A 22,957-nucleotide genomic window follows, 5' to 3' on the forward strand; every position below is an offset into this window, starting at 1 on the left:
TACTGAGAAACCATGGTAGTTGTGCCTAGTTTTTCATAATCCTCTTATATTATCTTCATATCACTTCAAAAGCATTTTTGAGATAAAATGATTTGACCAGAAATATCACCTCTCTTTTTCTTATCAAGAATCCTGAAGGCTAGAAATAATCTACACAAAGGAACAACCTTGTAGAAATCCTTAAAAAATTTTGAGTTTTAGTTTTCAACAAATGTAAGATTTCCCAAAATTTCCATGTATACAAGGAGGGAAGTTTTAACTTCTAAGATATGTCTACAAGCCCAGTTTTTCCAATTTGTAGGTTTAAAGGAAGAAATGTACTGGTGGTAATAAAGAGATGGTATGATATACTGTTCATGGTTTGTACTACTAAGAATTTAGTTCAGCATTTCAACAATTCCATCCAATTAAATTAAAATGCAAATTATTATTCTGAATGCTGGGGGTGAGGGAAAACAAAAATCCCTACCCTTATGAATCTGATACTCTAGAAGAGAAAATAGAAGACTTATACAAATAATCCATAACATAGTATTAACATAAGAGGCATAAAGTGATATGTAAGGTCTGAAGAAGGAAATATTACCAACTGGAGGTGGAAAAAAACGTGAAGAAGGTAACATCTAGAAAGCATGGACAGCTTCACAAATGTATATGTCATCCATGCACAGGACAACTCAAAAACATCAAAATGACCAACAAGTCAGGAACTCTGGTGGGTATCCCTGGGTTCTGAGTTAACTAGTTGGCATAACACTTAATATCTCTGCAATTTAATTTCCCCATCTGTAAAAGGAAGTATTGTTTTTCTACAGGCTTGTTGGAATTAAATGAAACAATATAGGTGTAAACACCATAAAAAACATAAAGTACCTTAAAATCACATGACATTATATTGTTAGTAGCAGCTAGCCTTATGACTTAAAACTCTATTCAAGAAAGTAGGTTCTGAATTGTCGAATGAGTGTCACCTACCCAGTTATTGAAGCAGATAAATTCAAGAAGCCACTAAGGAAAGAAGGTCTGTTGTCTTATTAAATCGAAGTTCTTTAAAAAGCAACCCTAAAGTCTCATGTGTCTGAAGGACTATAGATTAATGTAATGTGTCCAATGTACTCTAATGAGTCAGTCTAAGTAACATGATGAAATAATGGGATTTCACAGATACTCAAAGACCCACCAGGAGATTAATCTAGACTGATTGAATCAAGTGAGAGTGATCGAGACTACTGATTAGCCTACTTCGAGTTAATTGGATTGTAATCACACCTGGCTATCCCTTAAGAAGGTATTGTTCTCAGAAGCTAGACTGTGAACTCAACTTGAGAACACCTTCAAAGCCAATGGATTTGGATGACGTCAACCAATCAGCTTGAAGCAGTGTGTAAAGGACCGCCTCTGTTCCAGACCTATAAAAAGCTTCCACAATCAGCTTATTGGAGAGTTCCTGATTAAAGCAAGCTCCTGAAGGAGGACTTGAGGAAGAACCCAACCAGGCTGGAACTCTATGCGAGATAGGACTTTTCTTAACTTTCTGAACTCCATGTTAATACCTGTATGCTTTAATAAATGTTTAATGCCCAAAGACTGGTGCTAAAGCTTCTAATTTAAGGCGATCACACAATATAGAATTTAAATATCACAGTAAACAGAGCTCAGTGGAGAAAGGGGAGGAAAGTCTCTTTTCTAAGGTAGTTGGGGAAGGAAACTCATTAATGAGACACAAAACCAGCCGTATACCCATGTTTCCTTTCAGGCATACCAAGACTTTGGCCACAACACAGAAAAAAACAATAGGTTTTTTTTTATAAGGGAAGTATGAAAGACACATTTATCCAATTTATGTGCCACACAATTTGTTTACAAAGAAGTGAAGAAGATGGCAGTGTGGTAAAGGAGTAAAAACACTGGCCTGAATTTTAGGTTCTAGTTCTGGCTTCCTACTAACTGATGACAGAGCAAGTCACTTCATTTCTCTGGCCCTCAATTCCCTTATCGGGAAAATGAAGTTGCTAGGCTACAGGCTTTCTAAGGCCCCTTTCTAGCTCAATGGCTCTAGTATCTGAAGATAAAGCCATTTTAAAAAAACTTTTCATGAAAGAAAGGTTAACTATCCCCAGAACAGATTCTCTAGTAGGCATAAAACAGCAAAATAAGATTTTTTTCCAATGAATTTTCAAGAGGAGAAATACAAAAAGAAATAAAAGTTTTAACTTAAGGGAAGAAAGTAAAAAGAAGTTTAAAGATCTGAAAAACTGGTTCTATATGGATATCCTAACTGGAGAGAAATATAGAAAGTTAAAAACATAGAGAAAAAACCCCTAGAAAATTTAAGGAACTTCTCCCTCCCAGAAACAGTAAATTATGTCTGCAGACAACAGCTATAGAACTTCATAATACAATCTAAGAACAGCTAGGAACATAAAATACTTCCCAAATCCAATGCTTTCCATACAATAAATAACTAAGGAGAAGTCAAAACTTGAAGAAACATTTTGGAATAGCCAAGATCAGGTACATTAAAGAAATCTTGGGGGAATAAAAGAGGAGCAAAAGAGCTGTATGCCTGACTTTTATAATGGTCCATCAGTTTGGAGTCTGGAATTTCAAACATCACCGCATCCTTCTGAATTCAATTTTTTGAAATTTTTCTCTTCCGGGGAAACTGCACTCATTCTTATAACTATATGAGATGGGGGGGGGGGGCAGCTAGGTGGCGCAGTGGATAGAGCACAGGCCCTGGAGTCAGGAGGACCTGAGTTCAAATCCAGCCTCAGACACTTGACACTTACTAGCTGTGTGACCCTGGGCAAGTCACTTAACCCCCATTGCCCCGCAAAAAAACCAAAAACAAAAACAAATAACTATATGAGATGGCTGCTCTAAGCTTAGAAAGGAAGGTTGTGAAGTGGAAAGAGCACTTGACCTGGTAAGAAGCAGCAGTAGATCTGTCTCTGTCTCTCCAGTTACTTATCATATTGACCTGGGTCAAGTCATTTCACCATCTCAGCTGTTTCCTCATCTATAAAATGGGCAAACTTATACCACCTGCTGCTCTATAGGGGGCGTTGTAAGCAAAGTGTTTTGAAGGGCATTGTATAAAAGTGAGCTGCTATCAGTAATAAATTTGTTACTAAAATGTTATTGTAACAACAACAATAATTTTGAGACAAGCACCTTTTCTTCATGGAGCCTATGAAGATGACTGATTTCAAGTTTCAAAATATTAAACTATTCTATAACTCATTTCTAACTATTTGAAAAACTGAATGGAGAGAATGTCTGAAAATGCCACTTCATGGAAATCTACCTTGTTGAAGATGGCAGTGCAGATGATAACTTGAGCCCCAAGCTATTTTCATAAGCAGAAAGAGAAGTCACATGCAGCTTACTACTTCCATACAGGTATACTCTCATATGTAGCATAAGCTCAGACTTAGAATGAGGTGAGGGCAGTGGCCTTTAGGCAGGCCACTGCAATGCCTCACTCCACAGCACTGACAGAGAGATATGCACCTAACAACTGACAGGAACAAACTCGGAATCAAATAAGGGGATTTGCCAACATGTAGAAAACTGAGGAATATATACCAAATCCTACCAAATTATCTTTCTGCACTTGGAGCTACCAGTGCTCTTGCTTTACACTGATGTAACGAGCTAATTACATATTGTTAATATTAGTTATTTGTTTTTGCTAGACCATTAGACCACTACCTCTGTATCCTGGCCTTCTCAAAGCTTTCTACATCTCACTGCCCTGCACTGGCCTACTTACTGTTCTTCACACACACGTTCTTTCTCCTGTCTCTGTCTTTGCAATGACTGTTCCCTCGGCTCAGGATGCCTACCAGAAAAAAACAGTCAATGATAGCAATCCCTTCAGATTCAAAATGAGGGGAAGCTCCAACGGAAAGAGGTATGTCACTAAGAGGCGGGACAACAATCCTCTCTGCCTTGGGTAAACCTGTCTTCCACCCATGGGTGACTCATTCACAAGTGGTAGAACCAGAAAAGGGGCAGACGAACCTCTAGGAGAAGTTTCTCAATCTGGTATCTTATTTACAGGGGCTGCTTGTTCTGTTTCACGTCTTCTAATCCCAAGTAGGAACTGTGGCATTCTTTGTATGTGCCTGCCATCTAACAGGTGCTTAACACATATCTGCTGACTAAATGGGTGGTGCATTTCTAAGGCACTGCCTCCAAGTCCTACCTAGATCCTTCTGGAGAGGGTCTTGTTGAAAAGATGGCTGGAGGTGGGTGCAATGGCCACTTCCTCTGGCTATCACAAATGGGCTATGCCAAAATTATTTGGTATTTTAAAATACAACACACCTAGAAAGCAGACATCTGCTGACCCCTTTTTATAGTATTCTTTGGTACAGTATCCATGGGCAGGTCCTTTAATTGGTCTCTCTTGCTCCTGTTGTTGCTTTCAGAATATAAGAAAGGAACTGGGGGGGGGGGGGAGGCCAGAGCAGCAAAGATCAGACAGGATAGCCGAGGTAGAGGGGAAAGGGGAAGATCTGGATTCTAGTCTCAGTTCTGCCACTCAGTAACTGGCCATAGCTCTCGATCTGTAAAGTGAGAGGGCTTCACTAAAAGATCTACAAGCATTCTTCCAGCTCTGTCAATCTGAATCTCTAAGATCTCTTCCAGGACTAAAAATCTATGATGTCATGAACAAAGCTGATTTGTAGCCAGCTGTAATCCTTTTACTTCCCCTTAATTATTCAGGATAATGAAGAAATAAAGAGAGCAAGAACAGTGAATACCAACCTCCATCGAGGCTTCGAGAGGCCCGTTTGCTTGCTGTACGCTCAAAGTGTGGTGCAGGCCTGTCAATAAGAGCACTGGCTTGTCTGGTCTGAGCCTGGGTCCGGCCACTATAACGAAATTTGGATCCTAGAGCTAGGAACCTGCTCTTGGGAATGGTTTCAGTGGACGTTAGTCTGGAAAAGATAAACACATGCATACACTGCACTTAGTTTTCTGATTTCAAAATCCAGTTGTACTACTGTACAGGGCAGGATATGTCAAGAGAAAAAATGCTTCACAGCATTTCTCATAACAACTTGAAAAAAGTTATCAAAGTAATCGTATGACTCATATTGTCAGTTCTCAACCATGCTTTATTAGGGGTCTGTAATATAGGAGAGCCAAGAATAATCATGTTAAACGCCCCCTGAGCTCAATCTATCAGTTCAAATTTAATCAGATTTTGTACCATTTACACACAGAGACACACACACCTTTCTATGTGATTCTTAAGTGTTAATGAGACAAAAAAAGATAAGATTTCAAAGGGTGGCATGATATAGTAGAAAGAACACTGGACTTAGAATCCAAGACCTGGAATGAGCCCTGCTTCTGTCATTTACCACCTGTGTGATCATGGGCCAGTCGTTTCACCTCTCTAAGCCTCTAATAAGTTGGGACAACAATACTTCTATTAGAGAAAACACTTTGTAAAACCACAAAGCACTATATGGAAATAAATTGATAATATCTGGGGTTTTTCCATTGGGCTACCTAATCTGACTAGGGTTTAAATCAAATAATTCCTTTGGGGGAAAAATAATTTAATTCAGCACCTATTTCCCTCCTTTCCATAATTAGAAATGAATGACTAAATTATTACATATGTACTTCCATTAATACAACAGGCTTATTTAAATCTCCTTCTATAAAACAATCAATCAACCATAGCCAAATTTCACATTACAATACATTAAAGTAGTCAAGTGCATTCTTTTCAATTGTTTTCTTCCCTTTCTTCTCTGAAACCCTAAATTTTTCTTGGTTAGATTAAAGCAAAAAAGATGAAAAATAAGGGAAAGAAATTGGTAATGTCAATAGCTAATATCAGTTCTAGAATGGGACCAATATTTGCTTTCATAACTTATTCTGTAATGGAAATTGAAAACATTTTCCCCTGTATTTTATCCCTATCCACTGTTTCTATGGAGATCAAACAAATGAGATCATATTATGATGTGCTTTGCAAACTTTAAAGCACCATAAAAATGCTCACTATTAATAGTAGTGATTATGTTACTCACATAAGAGGAGCCAAGTGGGCTTGCCTGCCACCCCTCCCCCCCCATCCCCTTGACGGAGAGGTGGATTCTCTGAGTGCAAAAAAGCACGAAAACATGACCTCATGAAAATGGAAGGAAAATAAACTTTTCTGACTCTCTAAAACAGCTGGGCTTCTGGACCAGTGAAGTTTCACTCCCACTATGCAGCAATCACTACCTTTCCACAGTGGATACTTCAAAAGCTACCTGCAGAGCAGAGAGAAAGCAGTAAGGGAGTAGAAAGCCACGTGGCTGAAGTACACCAAACATATCCCCTTTCCCAGTGTTTTCTGGTCCTGCCTCAGGACTACAGAAAATGCTACTGAGCTCCCAGGACAGAAAGGGAGCTCTCTCCTTCCAACCACCCATGGATCATGAAAATATCGGGGCATGTCTGCCTGAGTCTGTTCAATGCTCAAACAGGAGAATGTGGCTCATTTTGGATTACTGAAGATGACCATATCCAAGCTGGACAGACCACCACCCAACTGTAGGAAGAAGCACAGTGCCAATATTTAATTATTATCATCGAAGAGTTTAAAAGAACATTTATCCTTGAGAAACACTTAAGTGAGAAATATACCTGAAAAACGTATGATGCTCCACACACACCTTCCACAATTTCTTAGCTGCTCGATAACTGGGAAGTTTGAATCCAATGGTACTTTCATATTGCTCGTGCTATTTAAACAAACAAACAAACAATATCAAATCCTGAATGCCCTCACAAGAATAATTCTTTATCCACAGAAATATGAGCTCCTGAAAGTCTCTACTGGCTCCAGACATGGACCATCTCAGTACACAGGCGATGTCACTGGCCACGCCAACTGAGCTGGAAGGACCTTGTCCAACCCATACCTAACAACAATTCCCTTTGTAGTCTGTCCACCAAGCAACTCGGAGGCCTTCACTTGAAAACTCCCAGGGAGGGAGAACTCACTGCCTCCAAAGACAGCACACTTCACTTCTGGACAGCTTTTTTAGCCAAAATCTGCCTCTTTACAACTTCTACCTATGTCTCCTTCAAATGAGAACCCTTTGAAGGAGAAAATGTGTTATTAGATGTTCCATTAAATCTCAGGATGGAATTTTAGGGAGGAAAGTGTGGGCTAGATTCAGACCAATATGGCATTATTAAAAAGAATGTTATTAATTTGGGGACATAGGACACCAAGTGAAAATTTTAAGCTTACTAGAAGTTAAGAAATTTATTGAAGGGAAAGCTTTTCCCCGCTAAGATAGGATATTTCCTTCCACAACCACAAAGTCAAACAGCATACTTTATTTTTCATCCAATGTGGGGGGAGCTTCAATTATACATTTTATTTAAGCTAGTTCTTCTAGGTAGGTAGGAAGATGGACTGTTAAATAGATCAATTCTAGTCCATTCTCGATCGGTATGGGAGTGATTATGAGCAAGTATGGGGATTATCTAACCTCTGCATTTATCTTTTCTCTCTGCTTTGTTTTAAAGTCACCAGACTTCATTCAAGGATCAGCATGGAACAGTAGGGGATTCTCAGAATCAGTCACTGTAATTACTCATTAGCAATTCCAGCGATGGTATTTGGTTAGGAAATTCAGAATAATGACATAAAACAGGTTCTTTTATTTATATGTATAAAGTGTATCTATGCATGTGTATATATCCCTTTGTTTCCATCAGCACGCGTATTAAAGAGGTGGCTATAGATGTTTTTCATTCGACTTTCACCAACAGTACCCAAAGCGCGGCTAGATGAATGAAAAAAGCTGTCTAGCCTGGCTGCCTGCCGCTTTTTCCTTCTCTAATCTGTTTTATATAAAGAAAATCTTATGATTATCTGTCATTTTAATTATAGAACTTAGTTACCTTTTCAGAAAGCTATGGCTCTCAAATGTCTGATTTACTAAATTAAATGCTTAATTATGTCTATCATGTTTTTCAGCATTTGAACTGCTTACACAACATCTGCATATTTATTTTTACCAATTTAACAATAACCTAGGCACAGAGGCAAGTCCAATTAAGTGATGAATAAATGCTTTAATGAAGACATAATGTGTTAGAATGGAAAAAAGCACTGGGCTTGGAATTGGAAGACCTAGGTTTTAATCCTGGTTTAGTCACTCACAATGGACAAGTAAAGGTCTTTCAGGCGTCTTAGTTTTCTCATCTGTAACATAGGGGGTTGGATTAGATTCTCCAAGTGCCCTTACGGCTTTTTTTTGTGTTTGAGGCAACTGGGGTTAAGTGACTTGCCCAGGGTCACACAGCTAGTAAGTGTTAAGTGTCTGAGGCTGGATTTGAATTCAGGTCCTCCTGACTCCAGAGCTGATGCTTTATCCACTGCGCTACTTAGCTATCCCTTAGTAGTTGTTGATTTTTGTTTTTGTTTTGTTTTGCTTTGTGTGGGGTTTTTTTTGTGTTGGTTGGTTTTTTTTGGGGTGGAGGGGTGAGGAAATTGGGGTTGAGTGACTTGTCCAGGGTCACACAGCTAAGTAAGTGTTAAGTGTTTGAGGCCAAATTTGAACTTAGGTCCTCCTGAATCCAGAGCTGGTGTTTTATCCACTGCACCACCTAGCTGCCCCCCTTACAGCTTTTAACATATATGATTCTATGCTTTGTCTTTTTCCTATTTATCTTTCTCAGTGCCCAGAAGTGCTTTTAAAAAAAACTGTTAGAAGCTTTAAAAATATTTTTAAATGTTTGACTACTCCTCAACAAATGCAAAAATGCTTAAATGTTAGACCAATTTTTACCAGCAGGTGGTGCCATACACAAAAGAATCAACCATTTATACTATTAATTTACACTATAAATTGAAAAATGCCCACAAAATGACTAGGTCATTCCTGATATGGCTTCATCCACAGCTGTATCAAAGCCAGAAACATCGTGGCTTCAAAACCGAGTGATTCTTTTAAGAGTTCAACAGGAATATAAGTTGGAGTTACTAGGTGAAGGCTCTTAAGTATGCATGGAAACGGATAGCAGAATGATTAAATAACTGAAATTCTGGAATAATCCAAACACAGTTCATGCTTAGCATCAATGTCAGATTGCTCTGCCACAATCTTTTAACCAGCATAAGCAGGAAACAAAACTGACCAACCTGTATTTCTGAGAACAGTATATGCTACACAGTAAACCCTTAATAACTGTTGATTTGACTTGTCTGGGCTCTTTTACTGGTGGTAGACAATTTTCCAGAGAATGGGCAGTATTTTCAGAGTCAGAAGCTCTGAGTTCAAATCCTGCCTCTGCCACTTACTATCTCTTTTGCTTCCCTTCTCTAGGCCTTGTTTTCTTCATAAATAGCTTGGACCAGAGGATCACTAAAGTCCCTTCCATCTCCCAGTGAGATAACCTAAAGGCCAGCAGCAAGGAGGAGGAAGAGGAGCACCAAAGAGGCTATTGGATCATGAAATGAATAGTCAGCTCCTGAATGACTAATGGGGTGGGGGTGGTGAATTTCACCTTCAGAGAAGGCTGTGGTGAAACTGGAATGAGGAAGCATCACCTATGCCAAGCCTATGAGTGGTGTGAGGGAAAGGCCAAGGATCCCATACCTCTCCAGGTCGAATCTTGATAAAAAAGCTGCTACGCTTATAGGAAATCTTCAGCACTTTGGGCCAAGGAAAGCGGTTAATTCTCAGCTTGTCTTTGTAAACAAGAAGGCCACTGGAACACACTCCCAGTATGATGTCCACTCCCTCCAAGTCCTGAAAGAATAGCAAGCATTAACAACTCAATCTTGCACCAACACATTACACGAAAGTGATTTTCCTACAATGCCACTTTGACCAAGTCACCCCATTTCTAAATAACCTCCAGCGGATCCCTCTCACCTTGAGGACCACATATAAACTCCTTTTTCATTTAAAGCCAGTTGCAACCAGGATTCTTCTCACTTTGCCAGCTTCACCACATACTTATATTGGCCTTCCTGCTGTCTTATCACACATACTACCATCCCCCCCCCCCAACACACACACACCGTGCTCCTTGCCTAGAACACACTCCCTCTTCCGCACCGCCTCTAAGAATGCCTGGTTTTTGTCAAGACTCAGCTCAGCAGGTGTCTCCTCCATGAGGTCTTTCTTTCCCAGTCACCTCCTGACTGTTGGTGCCTCCCTCCTCCCCCCATTATCTTATATTTGCTTTACACATTTTCAAATATCCTTATATATGTGTGTGCTATCTCACCCAAGAGAAAGAGCAACTTGGGGGGGCAGGGGCCATTTTGTTTTTTCTTTGAAACCCCAGTTCCTAATGAGTGTCTGGCACACAGCTGACCCATAAGTCTTTGTTCACAGACTGATGGCATATCCGTGCATTTATTCTGTATGTGTTTGTATGTGCACAGGTTAGCTTCCCAATGGAAGGGAAGCTCCTTGTGGATAGAGAATACTTTCTTTTTGTCTTTCTATCCCCAGCATCTGGCAGAGGGTCTGGCATAAAACATCCTAATAATAGGTCACAGCAGCCAGCATTTCATAGGGCTTTAAAGTTTGCGAAGCACTTTACAAATATTTTCTTAGATGATCCTCACAGCAACTTTGGGAGGAAGGTGCTATTACTATCCCAATTTTACAGATGAAGAAACCGAGGCAGACAAAGGTTAAGTGACTCACCCAGGGTCACACGGCTAGTAAATGTCTAAGACTGGAATTTGAACATAGGTCTTTCCTGATAGCCATCCAGCTATCAGGAAGTGCTTAATAAATACAAGTTGATTTACTGATTGAAAAAATGCATGCTACATTAAAATCCAGACCTCCAAGAATCATAAGTAAACCTCCAATAATTTGCAAGAAACTGGTGGTAAAGGGTCAGGGTCTATGATTTCATCAGTGTGAGGAACTCCCAGTGTTTCAACTCTCTCCCCATTGACATAGATCAGCAGCTGCCCTATAATTTAAAATCTTAAGAGAGCTGCCTGGAGCAAAAGCCCATGTCCTTACCCATGGTTACAGAGCCCATATGTTATCAGAAGCAAGACCTGAACCAGGTCTTGCTGACTTTAAGGCCAGCCCTCTTTTATATGTGACACCATGCTGCCTGTCATTTCTGCTAATACTTCCCATTAAAGTTTGAAATACTTAACAAGGTCAACTTGCAGAGATATAGACAACCACAGCACTTTTCATAAAGCAGGAGCTTACAAAAATACCTTTTACAAATAATCTTTTCCTATTAAGCTCAACTTTGTATTTCACAGGTATCATCAGTCTACAGAAGAATAACTCTGAGTACATACATCACATTCTGGGGTACCTGCTGCCTGCTCACAGCACAAAGACTGTGAGAGCTTTTGTTATACAGGGTGTCCCCAAAAGTCTTCGTGCAACTCTAAGCTTTAATAGCATGATATGATTAAAACTTAAAGCTACTTGAAGGTTGGTGGGGACACTTTCTATAACTATCGATACATCCTGTGTACTCTTAGCAAGTATCAATACTCCATTAATTTCTACCCTTTAAAATAATTTCAAGAAATACTTGCACATCTCTGGTAACAACACTAAGTAAACATCTTAAATAGTTTGCTACCAGATTCAGTTTTTCATTTCTTCTTTCAGCAAACATAATGAATGCCTAATACATACAAAGGTCTGTGCAACCAATTGTGTTAGATACAAACACAGATAAAGCAATCCCTGCACTCAAGGAGTTTATTTATATTCAGGAGGTGAAGAGGATAAAGATACACACACAGACATTAATAATGGCTTACATTTGTCTCTACAGCAAACGTAATTAATTTATGTAGTGCAAGTGTTATCATCTCCAGTTTTCAGATGAAGAAGCTGAAGGCTAAAAGGGTGAAGTGCCCAGGGTCACACAACTAGTCAGTGTTGGAGGTGGGACTAAAATTCAACTCTTCTCAATCTTGGGTTAGTGCTCTTTCCACAATGTGATGTTGCAATAATACAAAGCAGAACTTGATAAGTACAGAAAAGAAGTACAAAGTGCTTTCACCAAGGCACTCAGAGAGATTCTGTTTTATGTCTTGTCCAAAAAGATGTTGAAATATTCACAAATCAGACCCACCAAATGGCTTGAGAAATCATTGTTACAACAAGTTAAGAAAAACAATGATAAGAAGAAAGGATTCGATTTCAGAAAATCAATGTGGTGTAACTGAAAGAACTCAGGACTTGAAGCCAGACCGGTCCCAACACTTAACAGCTGTAAGACTTTGGCCAAATTACTTCAACGCTTTTAGCCTCATATTTCTCTGCTGTCTGCTGTGCTGGTCTCTACCTAGAAGATCCTTTTCACTCTGGCTTATAAAACATGCAGCATTTATCCTAACTGCCCAGAACGATGCCTCATAGGAATGACACCCATCAAACTTTTAGGAAAATAGACTAGGTCTAGTATTCTTAGAGCTAGACGAGACCTGGGGCATTATCTACTCTGAGCTACTTATCATTATAGATCACATACCACCACTAATTTGTGGAATGGGGGCTCTTCACCATTTTTTAATATAGCCATCTATATAGCAAAGCAGCCTCAACACTACACAAACCAATGTACTGATCTCTTTGGCAGTGGGGATTTAATCACACATAATGGATTTGGAGACAGCAGACAAATTTGAATCTGGACTTCCCAAATTATTAGCTGCGTTACTCTGAGCAAGTCATTTAATCTGGTGACATGGAGATAATACCTGCACTACCAACAATACAAGGATAGTGTGAGGAATAAATAGATTCTCAATTCTGGTTCTTTAGGGGTAGGCATTCTTGCCCCACCAACACTAAATACAAGTCCTCTATGTTTTAGGTAATTTTCATCACCTTTGGAAGAAAAAATTTCTTTGAACGTGACTAGGTTGATCTCAGGATGACAGAGACATAGTCTATCACTGTGATCATATTCAAAGCTTAGTAGGAACTGTCAGAGTTTGTACTCTACTAATGTTAACAGAGCCTTCAAACACCTAGGGCCCCTCCACAAAATAAGGGATGAGAGGAAGACTTTCCAGGATGTTTACCTACAGGGTTCTGTAGCAGTGAAATGGTATAGAAATGTAAACTTGTTGGTATTACTTTTAAAAAATATATTTTATTGCTGTCTTATCTTTCTACATCACCTATGTATGTTTCCCATGTGTCTCTCCTTACCACCCAGAGAGCCATCCCTCAAAATAACAAATAAAAAAGAGGGAAAAAACCAGTTCATCAAAAGTAACCAAGATGGGGGTAGCTAGGTGGCGAAGTGGATAGAGCACCGGCCCTGGAGTCAGGAGTACCTGAGTTCAAATCTAGCCTCAGAGACTTAACACTTACTAGCTGTGTGACCCTGGGCAAGTCACTTAGCCCCCATTACCTGGCGCAAAAAAAAAAAAAGTAACCAAGATATCATACAAGTCTGACATTCTCTGCATTATAGACACACTCATATTAATAATACTAATTAGGACAGTATGTTCAGTTATAACTTAAAACCCGAAGAGGCTCAACAATCCTCCTCAAGTATCAGGTAAAAGGTTGGGAAGACATTATATATGCAATCACCCTCTCTTACAACATTATGTCACTTGAAGGATTATATCTTATTCCTTTTTATAGCTTGCACATTTTAGGCACTTATTATATATTTGTTTGTTTGTTTTTTGGTTGGGCAATGAGGGTTAAGTGACTTGCCCAAGGTCACACAGCTAGTAAATGTCAAGTATCTGAGGCCAGATTTGAACTCAGGTCCTCCTGACTCCAGAGCCAGTGCTCTATCCACTGAGCCACCTAGCTGCCCCCTCACTTAATATATATTTGGTGAATGAAGCCAAAGTTATCGTTACCTTTGCTTTATGAAGGTCAACTCCATACATGGACAGCTTTTTGGCATTCTCAAGAAATTCCAGGTCAGCTTGGGCTGGAGTCATAGACCTTTAAAGAGGGGGAAAAAAGGCTAAGTATCATCATTTACATAATGAATAATAATAGCTTCCATTTATATACTGCTTTTAGATTCGCAAAGTACTTCACAAATATTGTCTCATTCAGACCTCAGACAACCCTGTGAGGTAAGAGCTATTTATACAATTTATACCTGAGGAGGCTGAGGTCCAGAGGTGTGGTGATTTGTCTACACAGCTAGAAAGTATCTGAGTCTACACTTAAACTCATGTCTTCCTAACTCCACATTAAATATTCTATCTACTAGATAGGCAATCTGCCTATCAAATGGGCTCTCTTTCAGGCAAAGACACCCAGAGGAGGCAGCTAGGTGTCGCAGAAGATAAAGCACCGGCCCTGGAGTCAGGAGTACCTGAGTTCAAATCCAGCCTCAGACACTTGACACTTACTAGCTGTGTGAAGACCCTGGGCAAGTCACTTAATCCCCACTACCCTGCCAAAAAAAAAGACACCCAGAGACACAGATATCATACATACATATGTGCATACCCTCCACTGAAGTCTATAACATTCTATAAATTTTTTTAAGGGCAATAAGGGTTAATTGACTTGCCCAGGGTCACACAGCTAATGTCAAGTGTCTGAGGCTGGATTTGAACTCAGGTCCTCCTGAATCCAAGGCCAGTGCTTTATCCACTGAGCCACCTAGCTGCCCCCTACATTCTATATAAGTCTTAATCACTTATATGAATGTGAACTATCATTGGTATTACTCTAGTGTCTCCGGGTGGTATGAAAGTGACCCCTGGATTCTCCAAAGATTTGTTCACAGGACAGAAGTGCTAGCAGTTCCCACCCAAGCTAACAGAGGATGAGAAATGAACCACTGTCCAAAGACTGGCCTAGCTAAGTGTGCAGAGCTTTAGCATGAGACAGCAGTGCACCATGTGATGGACACACTGTGATAAGCAACACTAAGGCATGGCTGTGTTGTAATCTGCATCAAAAGAAAGCGCACCCACATTGATGGGTCAATTATATTTTGAAGTACTGGAGAAACAGGTAATGAAATCCATCCTAGTAGGATGATACTATGAAGCAGTGGCTTCTGGGATAATAAGCTGAATTGTAAAGTACTAGAAGTTTTAAAAATGAATTTATGGTATCTTTGGTCTTTATGATCACCTATATTTCTCACTGTGTATCATCACCCACCTCCTTCCTCCCTCACAATAAAAGAAAATTTTTTTAAAATTCTATAAAACTAACCAACACATCAAAAAAGTTTGACATTATATCCACTATACCACACATATAGTTCCCTACTTCTAAAAATAGCATAAGGGAGATACTGTCTCATATCTCCTATTTGGCACCAAAGTTAGATGACAATTTCAAAGCGTTCACTATTATTTTGTTATTGTTCTTTCCATTTACATTACTCTGAGCATTACATATATATTATTTTCCAAGCTCTGCTTCCTTCACTATGCATGAATTTATGTAAGTCTTCCCCATGATCCTTTTTATTCAACATGTCAATCATTTCTTACAGAACAGTAGTTCTTTCCCATTACATTTATGGCTCCAACGTGTTTAGCCATTCCCCAGTTGTTGAGCATCTACTTTTGTTTCCAGTTCTTTACTATCACAAAAGAGTGCTGCTATAAATATTTTGGTTACAAGGGGCCTTTCTTGTCTTTGACCTCCTGGAGGTACATGCCTAGCAGTGGAAACTAAATTTAAATAACTGGAATTTTTGTTAGAAAGAGATCTTACGAAAGGATGTTGACAAGCAACTACCCTGCAAGATCATTTTTTAAGATGATACCTCCTAGAGGATTTCTTTATAAAGCTAGTAAGCTATCAGTCCCTATCAGTCCTGGCATAGACTCTACCACACCACCACCCAGTGTTTCTTCTCGCAAAGAAGGCAAGCAAATTTAATCCACTGAGGGCATTGTGCAATTTCCAATATCCTCTTAGCTGCCTTTTATCTCAATACTCCTGAATTGAGTTATTCTGGGAATTAAATGTGAGGGCAGCTGAAGTTACTTAACAGGACTCTTAATGGGGGCAGGCTGGATGAAAGGGAAATTTTCTGGTAACAGATGGTATCCTGCCCACTGATCTAAACAAAACAACTCTGCTTAATAGAAGCATCCAAATAATGGGGCCCTCTCTCCTTGCTATTAAGATGTCCTCATTAGCAGGCAAATACTGAATTAGATTTGTTTGAAAACAATCAGTCTTATTGTATAAACACTCCACTTTGACAGTCTTTGCTTCCCCTTTGTCAGCTTCCTCTCAGCTGCAAAGTACTCAGGCGCTGTTATGTTTTTTCACTGTCACGACAAAATCATCACTCCAGTGCAGTGCAATTCAAACCAATCAAATATAATTTCTTCCTAACAATAATGCAGCCACATCCCCAAGGAAAAGCTATGTAAATGCCTGTTTCCCACAGGACCACCCCAAGCTATATAAAGCAGCAGTGGCCTCTTCCTTTAACCAGAGTCTCTACCAAACCCATCTGTCTTAACCCTCATTAAAAAGAACAAAGTGTTCGCAGAGAAGGAAAAGGATGAAAAATAAACCTCAGGAGAGATGCATCAGGTTTAGTAATGACTCAGCCACCCCAAGTGATCTTCTACCATATTCTAAGGAATTACACCTGGATTTTATTTATTTATTGGTTATGAACAAAAGATGCAGAAGGGAAAATAATATATTGGGTAAGAAGAAGCCTAGGGCTGTGTGTTTTGTCCATTCCAATACAAGCTAAGCAAAAGCGAAGGGGAGGTGGTGGTATTTTTGGTGGCCAGAGTCAAATTGTGAAAAGCAGCATGGTGTCCTGGAAAGACCCTTGTACCTCTAAGTCAGAAGACCTAAGTGCCAGTCCTTATAGCTCTTTGTAGTAGCTAGCTATGCGACCTAAGGATTTACAGCTATCAGTAAGTACCATTGCTCCCAGGTTTCTCTAGTTGGAGGTGTGGCTGGGATTCCAATAGATGGAAAAAGAAGAAACACTAGAACAAATTGTGCAGCAAGGACACAGCAGAAGTAGCAGGAGAAACTGTGCAGTGACTTGTGCTGAGTGTGTGATGTTTCTATTTCTAACGCTGCTGAGTGACTGTTTTCTGTCACCTCTCTGCTGGATTTGGGGAAGGGACTCAAAGTACACTTCTGTACCCTCAAGTTGTTAGGGAGAATAAGTGTCTTAAGGAACCAGAAACAAGGTTTGGAGAGACAGAAAAGGATCTAAGTTATAGGAGAGGAGACTTGACCCTTAATAGGATTCTAGAAAGTAGAAGAATAGTATAGACAAAAGAAAGGAAAGGGGCTGGATGCTGAAGAGGAAGAAGCTGCTTGACCTTCAAAGAATGATGTAGTAGGGAAGCACAAACTATCAGGGAAGAGATCATCCAGCAAGGGTCTGGTCTTGACTTGTTCATGACTTGGACTAAGTGAGGCAGAGTTGCATGAAGTCGTCGGCCTCACTCTCTCTTCCAGAGTCACGACAAAAGTCAGGATGCCCGATGATGGCCCAGGAGTTCAGTGGATGAACTTGGCTTCTTCGATGTCAGAAGGAGGTGTAAGAGCTCCATAGCACCTGCTTCAGCCTTCCTCATGGACACTGGAAGAAATCGTTCCTATCCACCCATCCCATGGGGAAGTCTTCACGTGTTGGGATAGGCATTCCCCTAATTCACTGATGGTCTGCTTTAGCCTGTCTGCTGAGACTGTTTTACTATTTGGCTGCTGTGCATGCTACAGCTTCCTGGAGCCACAGGTGAGCTGAGTGCCAGGTGGGCAACAAAAGTGGATAAGCAACCCTGAGAGGGCTTAGCAAACTTTCACATCCTCTTGAATTTCCCATCCACCCCATTACATGGGGGTGAGAGAACGTGTAAAGGAATAAATACATATGAGATACACACAGAATTTGGAATGTAAGCTCCTTGACAGCAAGGACTGTCTTTGTGTTTCCCAGTTTTTAGATTACCTGGCACATATTATAAATGCTTGTTGACTGACCTAATAGAGAACCATCCAAGACAAAAACAGATAACTACTTACTTTAGGTAATTCAGTATTACCACCATTTATGAAGTCTTGGACAAGAAACTTGGGCAAAAGTCTTGGACAAAACCTGGAGGGTTGCAGGGATGTCCTGTTTGCATGGTGAAAGCACAGGATGCAAAAGAAAAAGATTAATTTGAGAAGTGAACAACTGGTTACTAAGTGGTACCCGAGAATGGGATTTGGACTTCTTTCTGATCGTGGCTGACAAGTTCCAGGTCAGAGATGGGGTATGCCTAACAAAGACTGTTAATAATGTATTTGTCAAGTGTCTTGAAAATGTAATCAAAAAGGCTTTAAACTGAAAACAGTGAGGTTGGAAGGAGACTGCCTGTGCTTATCCTCTCACATTAGGTACGTACCATAGAGGGTAGGTACACTGAGACATAGAGATGTTCACAGGAGACAAAATTCAAGAAAGGAGCCAGTAACAAAACCCCATGATCTTATAGGCTTACTGCCTAAACTCTGGGTATTTGTATGTAAGAGAAACTAGAGGTCTTAATGTATGGGGAGAAATGTTGATGTCACAGATATCACTGAGGCTTGGTTTAATGAAACCCATGACTGGTCCATGGCTCTGGATGGGTACATCTCATTAAAAAGATAAAGGACAGGTAAAAGGGAGATGGTGGGTATCACTGAATATAAAGAAGACATATTCATGTGAGGGAATCTAGGAGTCAGAGGAGGAAGCATGACAAAATATATAGATGGAGGTCAATGGAGGGAGAAAACGGAAGTGATTTTGTTATGAGTGTACTATAAACTGCCTGGATTGGAAGAGAAAATAGACAGGATATCTGAGACACAGATCCCAGGCCTGGCACAGATGCATGATTTGTCTGGTTATCTGCTGATGTTTTTTCTCTCTGCCAAAGGCAGAAAAGCTAAAAACTTCTTGACTTTTCCCTAGACATAATATGTCTTCTTTCAAAAGGTGGAGCAAACAATGGTGTGAATTCTATTCTGGATCCAATTCTCACTAAGAGACTGAAACTGTTTGCTGGAGTGTTAATGATGGGAATCATGGTGGGGGGTAAATGACTACTCCCCCCCAGAGTGTGTGATTGAGAAGAGGAAATCCAGGCATAGTCTGACATGCACCCGTCTGATGTGGTTACATACAGAACTTATCAATTAATTTAAAGTTTTTTTTAAAAAAAGAAACCTAAGGAAAATGGAAGCAAGGCTAGGTTCTTGAGGATGAATACAAGTGCATGACACGGTTCTGTAAAAAATAGTGTCAGAAGAACTAGACTGATCTAAACTAACTGAGTTGAAGCTTGTGTGGGAAGCTAAGGACAAAGAAAGTGGGTTTTTTTGGTTTTACTTTGGTTTTTTGTTTGTTTGATTTTTTACAAACTATAATGAGAAAAAAGGAGGCTCAAAGAAGCTTAGCATCTTTGCTTGCATAGTTGGGATGATAATAACTTATAACAGAGAAAAGACAGAGCTGCTTAATTCTGATGTTAGTTCGCTTTCTATGCCAAGGCAAACAGTCTTTGCATTAGAAATGACAGGGGTAAAAAAAAGACCAATGGAGAGTTAATATCCAAGATAATAAGTAAGGAAATAGGAGAGTACCTACCTGCCCTTGATAAATTTAAGCCATTTGGCACAGGTGAACTACATCCTCTGGTACACGTTCTCATGGAGTATTTATTTTAAAAAACTTTTACTAAGTTATTTTATATTAGTATATGTTTGTATAAGCGTATATATACATACATACATATATGCACATATCTCACACACACACACACACACACACACACACACGATCAAAGGTGCAAAACATACCACTCTATACACCCAACAACATTCTGCCAAAGCAGATCAAAATGTAATTGAGGAATATTTAACAAAATAAATAAAAATACAATAGAACATAGGTAACACTAATATATGGTTTTCTTTTCTTTTCTTTTTGTGAGGCAACTGGGGTTAAGTGACTTGCCCAGGGTCACACAGCTAGTAAGTATCAAGTATCTGAGGCCAGATTTGAACTCAGGTCCTCCTGACTCCAGGGCCAGTGCTCTATCCACTGCGCCACCTAGCTGCCCCAATATGTGGTTTTCTAAGTCAATATGCCCCCACTGGGAAATTCAAGTATGGGTTAATGACACTCCCCTATTTTCTATTTGAGTCTGACACCACTGTCCTAGACTATTAGTTCCATGGCAGTCACAGTCTGTCTAAACTTTTTAATCCCTCCAATACACACAACAGCATTCTGCACATCCAAATCTTGTTGAATTGAATAGGAGACTAAGTAAAGATCTTTGACTTTAAAACTGTTATTTCTTCTAAACTGTAACTAATTTTATCTATTACAAATAGAATCTTAGAACTAGAAAGACCCAAATAGATCATTTAATCTGAACCTATCATTTAACAGAAGAGGAAACTAATACCCTTGAGGAAGTGACTTGTTCAACTTCACATAGGTAATTGATTCACTATCATTAAGTTTACCGGCAAAAACAACACTGAACAGATCTCCTAACTTCAAGTCCCCAGAGTTCCTTCCACTATACTATGCCCTCTTCATTTACTTTGAGACTGTAATTTATAGTTTTTACAGTAAAGATTTCCTTTCCCAGTTATTGCATTAATTTTTAAAAGATCAAGGTGACTCCTAAGACTGGAAAATAACAGAGCCTGGGAAATGGTTAGATGCCTTTGGAAGATTTCAGACCACCAGGATACTACACATAACACATTAATACCTCATTCCTGGCACACAATGATTGAAAGTTCCAAAAGTACCTAAGGAGGGAGCTTTAGACTGTGGCTCATTAAACAGAAGTTAAAATTACATTTCACTGTATTTTTTTTATTTATTTAGGACAAGTAGGGTTAGGATGAAGTCACTCTGAGGTATCCAGTGTTTGCTGACAGCCTTTTAGAAGGTTAGTTGATAGTGCTAATTAAGGACTTTACTTCAAATAATTAAGAAGGGGCAACTGACAAGTTTACATACCTTCCTAGTTCTCGTAAATGAAAGGCAATTAATTTTAACGCTTGATTTGCTAGGGTAAGTTTGAAGTGTTAATTATAGTTTCAAAGTGCCCCCTGGGCACAGAGCCACTAGTTAAGGCTCCACTTACATGGTCTGCAATCTATTTTCCCTGGAGAAGGACTGTATTTTTCACCACGGAATAAAGTGCTTCTTGTAGAGTCTTTGCCCAGGTAAACATTCTATGGGTTGGTAGAATGCTGTGTCTTGTGAGATAATTTAGATCTGGAAAGGTCCTGAGATATCATCTATCTAGTCCACTTCCCTCCTCATTTTATATTTGAGAAAACTGTGTCCCAAAGGAGGGTGGGGGACACAATTTGTCTAAGGCCACAGAGTAAGTAATGAAGCTGGGATCAGAACCCAGGTCTCCAACTTCATGGTCCAATGCTTTCTTTGACATTTCTTGTTGGTTGTTCTGTCCCAAAAAGGTTACAGCCAGAAGGCTGGCTGGCCCCTCCTTCCTTTTTTTTAATCTTCCAGTCAAACTGGACTACTTGCTGCCTTTCTCAGCCCAGCAATCCCCTCCCCTATCCTCTATCTTCCTACCTCTATGTCTTTGCTCCCATTGTTCTTTATCTCCCACCATAACGATCCTCACCTCTGGACAGGTAAAGAATGTTACTAACAAGATACCTATGGCCCTGGATACAACCAGTAGAAATATCATCTTATAACTCATGTCAGACCATTGACAAGCCTGTAGTAGTACCCAGTAGCCCCAGACTGCATATTTCCCTCAAGTAACGTTAGTACAGAAAGATCAAGGGAAAAGTAATGTGTTTTTTTTTTTTAAAGCAAAAGTAACAGGTAAAAATTCCCCTGGAATAAAATATAATTCAGGTGCTTTACAACCTTATCCATTAAACACTTGCTCCTTCCTGTGTAAAGCTATTGTCTCCATTATGTCCCTAAATCCACAGTTTTGGTTTACAAAACAACAGTTCTTTAATTTATCTCTAAATGGTATCAAAGAAAAAATATTTTCAAGGATCCATCTGCATGCTGAAAAAACTCTGCAGTCAGTGGGTCTACTTTGTAAGTCTCTGACATCATTCATTCATTGGCACATTTCCAGGGTGCAGACTATATATAAAGCACTGTGAGTAAATATGGTGAAAAGTACTGTGTGGCAAGCTCAATTTGGAGAGCAATCTTAGCTGCTTATTTTGGAAACAGCCACTAAATTGGATCTTGAAGTGACTCCATCAAGGGCACTGTTTGGGTGATCCCACAAGACATCTGTCCTGCTGGGCATCACTTAAAATGATACCATTTGGACCTCCAGATCTGGGCTACACTGGGTGTTCCTGATAAGGCCCACACTAATAGAGCATTCAAACACATCCCACCGAAAACACTTACTCTATATGGTAAGCAGAGGTAGATAAGTATACTAAGGTTGTGCTCAGAGCAAATGTAACTGAGCATTACCCTGCTCTGGTCACTTTTTGATTACTCATAGTGGGGTTCCCTTGTGATATAGCCACTCAATTGATATCCACATCTGGTAGTACCAAGTCCAGGTATTCAAACTCAGGCTAAGACAATATGACAATAACTCATCTGTCAATCCACTCCACAGCAAATCACAGTGTAGAGTTTGGTGAAAGGAAAAAAGTGAAAACAAAAAGATAATTAATGTTCCCAATCACCTCAGATTTAGTGGGGAGGTAGGGGGGAATAGTAATGGCATCAACTAATTAAGTTAGAACTGAAACTGAATATTTTGGGTATGTTAGTGATTACTCAATCTCTGACTCCCTTTCTAGCCTCTTCCAAAATATTTTTGGTCTATCACAAAGTCACTGGCTGAGAGGCAAGAAGCTCAAAAGAGAAGACAGCAGATTGGGTAAAGATGCCAGGAAACAATGGAATAGAAAAAGGCTCCTATATTTCTCTGTGAAATAGATTC

At 39.6% G+C, this 22,957-nt stretch overlaps 1 protein-coding gene across 5 annotated transcripts in view; it reads right to left on the reverse strand.

The window, feature by feature from the left end:
* EPB41 (erythrocyte membrane protein band 4.1) overlaps positions 1-22,957 on the reverse strand; it is a 196,699-nt gene that overhangs the window by 62,426 nt on the left and 111,316 nt on the right. For all 5 annotated transcript variants that reach the window (XM_043992709.1, XM_043992711.1, XM_043992710.1 and 2 more), the window contains exons 8-11: positions 13,880-13,967; positions 9,636-9,788; positions 6,664-6,761; positions 4,780-4,952 (exon numbers count right to left, since the gene is read on the reverse strand). In XM_043992709.1, coding sequence (XP_043848644.1) covers positions 4,780-4,952; positions 6,664-6,761; positions 9,636-9,788; positions 13,880-13,967 — 512 coding nt within the window. The remainder of the gene's footprint in view (positions 1-4,779; positions 4,953-6,663; positions 6,762-9,635; positions 9,789-13,879; positions 13,968-22,957) is intronic.

Source organism: Dromiciops gliroides, chromosome 3 (genome assembly GCF_019393635.1).
Source record: "Dromiciops gliroides isolate mDroGli1 chromosome 3, mDroGli1.pri, whole genome shotgun sequence".
NCBI classification, from domain to species: Eukaryota; Metazoa; Chordata; class Mammalia; order Microbiotheria; family Microbiotheriidae; genus Dromiciops; species Dromiciops gliroides.